Source organism: Sapajus apella, unplaced genomic scaffold, assembly GCF_009761245.1.
Source record: "Sapajus apella isolate SASKATOON/1434 unplaced genomic scaffold, GSC_monkey_1.0 scaffold2113, whole genome shotgun sequence".
Taxonomy (NCBI): domain Eukaryota; kingdom Metazoa; phylum Chordata; class Mammalia; order Primates; family Cebidae; genus Sapajus; species Sapajus apella.
In genome coordinates, this window is record NW_022439039.1 from 4,103 (window position 1) to 7,277 (window position 3,175).

At 51.7% G+C, this 3,175-nt stretch overlaps 1 protein-coding gene across 1 annotated transcript; it reads right to left on the reverse strand.

The window, feature by feature from the left end:
- Nucleotides 1–1,810: 1,810 nt before the first annotated feature.
- LOC116547119 (cystatin-B) lies at nucleotides 1,811–2,397 on the reverse strand. Its single transcript, XM_032273178.1, has one exon. It carries the CDS (start codon nucleotides 2,338–2,340, stop codon nucleotides 2,044–2,046), a length of 297 nt encoding a protein of 98 aa, XP_032129069.1. The 5' UTR covers nucleotides 2,341–2,397; the 3' UTR covers nucleotides 1,811–2,043.
- Nucleotides 2,398–3,175: the final 778 nt, after the last annotated feature.

Below are 3,175 nucleotides of genomic sequence, written 5' to 3' on the forward strand. Positions count from 1 at the left end.
TCTTGTTTTTTTCTTAGAGACAGGCTTTTGCTGCGTCACCCAGGCTGGAGTGCTGTGGCGCAATCGCAGCTCTCTGCAGCCTTGATTCCCCGAGCTCAGGTGATCCTCCCACCTCAGTCTCCCAAGTAGCAAGGACTATAAGCATGCGTCACTGTTCTCACTCAGTATTTTAGTCTTGAATAGTAGCCTAGATCTTAATAAATGTGATACCGATAGTTAGTATTTCACTTACTTGTTTGATAAACTTTTTTTTGTTGTTGAGACAGAGCCTCACTCTGTCACCCAAGCTAGACTGCAGTAGGGGGAATCTCCGCTCACTGCAACCTTCACTTTCTGGGTGCAAGTGATTCTCCTGCCTAAGCCTCCCCTTAGCTGGGACTGCAGGTGCGTGCCACCATGCCCGGGTAATTTTTGTATTTTTAGTGGACATGGGGTTTCATCATGCTGACCTGGCTGGTCTTGAATTCCCAACTTCAAGTTATCCGGCCGCCTCAGCCTCCCAGAGTGCTGGGATTACAGGTGTGAGCCACTCTGCCTGGCCACTTATTTGATAAACTGTTAAAAAAGCTTTATTAAAGGAAGGAAACATCCTTCCTGGCCAAGGAAACCGCCGGTGCCAATGTCTGGAATGCTGCATCATATTCTGCCAATTTTTTGTATTTTTTTAAGAGACGGGCTTTTTTTTTTTTTTTTTTTTTTTTTTTGAGACGGAGTTTCGCTCTTGTTACCCAGGCTGGAGTGCAATGGCACGATCTCGGCTCACCGCAACCTCCGCCTCCCGGGTTCAGGCAATTCTCCTGCCTCAGCCTCCTGAGTAGCTGGGATTACAGGCACGCGCCACCATGCCCAGCTAATTTTTTGTAGTTTTAGTAGAGACGGGGTTTCACCATGTTGACCAGGATGGTCTCGATCTCTTGACCTCGTGATCCACCCGCCTCGGCCTCCCAAAGTGCTGGGATTACAGGCTTGAGCCACCGCGCCCGGCCAAGACGGGCTTTTTCCATGTTGCTCAGGCTGGTCTTGAACTCCTGGACTCAAGTGATCCTCCTGCCTCAGCCTCCCAAATAGCCCCGGAGCTGTTCTAGGACATGCAAGTTATGGCATGGCCCAGGGACGGGGAGGAGAGAGGCCCTGAATGGCAGGACTAGGAGGGTGAAATTTAGTGTGGTCATTCACTGGGCCACTTTATCCTCAAAGGTCTGATCTGGATGTAGGTGGAGAGCTGGAGCATCCAAAACGTGTGACTCTGCAGTTGTCTTGAAGGCATGGGATGCCTTTTCTGGGTGACGAAGGGCATCCCTCATGGCTGGCATAACTGTGCAAGGTATGCCCGCTGGACCACGTGCGGTACACTTACCTTTGGGGAACGACTGGGATGTCTTTTCCTTTCATACCAAAGCATTGACTAACACCTCCCCTGTACTTGGCCTTGAGCAGTGACTCAGCCAGGCCTAACCTGGCTGGCCACAGGCTGCGGACTGGAAGTGAGCATGGCAGAAGGAATTTTGTATGTGTGTGTGAGCTCACATTTCTGAAGCACTTCAACAGGGCGAGCTACACGTGTCCTTGTCTCATGTCATCGTCACAGGACAATCAGGTGGATGCTCTATTACTCTCCCTGTTTTGTTTTGTTTTTTTTGAGATGGAGTTTCGCCCTTGTTACCCAGGCTGGAGTGCAATGGCGCGATCTTGGCTCACCGCAACCTCCGCCTCCTGGGTTCAGGCAATTCTCCTGCCTCAGCCTCCTGAGTAGCTGGGATTACAGGCACGCACCACCATGCCCAGCTCATTTTTTGTAGTTTTTTTTTTTTTTTTTTGAAAATATTTTGAATGTAATTAAGATCCCTGATTGGAAGGGGGGAAAAAATCAACACAATGAAATTTAGGAAGCGAAATGCAAGAGCAGCTGCTGCGTCCGGCCCCTTCCACCCGTGGGGCGCAGCCGGGAGATGCTCATTTTATGATCCAAAGCGCACGCTCCGGTCGACGCAGAGTAATTTAATTACCAGCCTTCCGGCGGAAGGACCCTGTCCGAAGTCAGGGTCAGAAATAGGACAGCTCATCATGCTTAGCTTTGTTGGTCTGGTAGTTAGACAAGGTCAAGGGCTTGTTTTCGTGAGGGAGACTCTGGAATACTCGCAAGTGGACAAATTCCTCGTCACCGACATGCACCTTGATGAAGTAGTTCGTCCCCGCAACCACCTGGCTCCTGAAGGACACAGCCTTAAACACGGGGAACTTCTTGTTTGCTTTTTCTTCAAGCTGGGACCTCACCTGGTCGGCGATGTTCTGGGTCTCGGCGGTGGCCGGCTGCGCGGCGGAGGGCGCCCCGCACATCATCGTGGCGGGGACGGAGGGGCTCGGCGAGCGGACTGGGCCATTTTTTGTAGTTTTAGTAGAGATGGGGTTTCACCGTGTTGACCAGGATGGTCTCGATCTCTTGACCTCGTGATCCACCCGCCTCGGCCTCCCAAAGTGCTGGGATTACAGGCGTGAGCCACCGCGCCCGGCTACTCTCCCTGTTTTTTTTTTTTTTTTTTGAGATGACGTCTCACTGTGTCACCCAGGCTGGAGTGCAATGGCGCAATCTTGGTTCATGCAACCTCTGACTCCTGGGTTCAAGCAGTTCTCCTGACTCAGCCTCCCCAGTGGCTGGGACTACAGGCACCGGCCACCTTGCCTGGCTAATTTTTGTATTTTTATTTATTTATTTATTTATTTTGAGACGGAGTTTTCCTCTTGTTACCCAGGCTGGAGTGCAATGGCGTGATCTCGGCTCACCGCAACCTCCGCCTCCTGGGTTCAGGCAATTCTCCTGCCTCAACCTCCCGAGTAGCTGAGATTAAAGGCACACACCACCATGCCAAGCTAATGTTTTGTATTTTTATTAGAGACGGGGTTTCACCATGTTGACCAGGATGGTCTCGATCTCTTGACCTTGTGATCCACCCGCCTCGGCCTCCCAAAGTGCTGGGATTACAGGCGTGAGCCACCGCGCCCGGCCAGTATTTTTAATTTTTTTTGAGACAGAGTCTCACTCTGTTGCCAAGCACCAGGCTGGAGTGCAGTGGCCTGATCTCAGCTCACTGCAACCTCCACCTTCCGGGTTTAAGCAATTTGCCTGCCTCAGCCTCCCAAGTGGGGGGACTGCAGGCGTGCGCCACCACCCCCAGCT

Coding starts and splice junctions, on each gene's coding strand:
- LOC116547119 (XM_032273178.1), bottom strand. CDS start 2,340: ATGATGTGCGGGGCGCCCTCCGCCGCGCAGCCGGCCACCGCCGAGACC.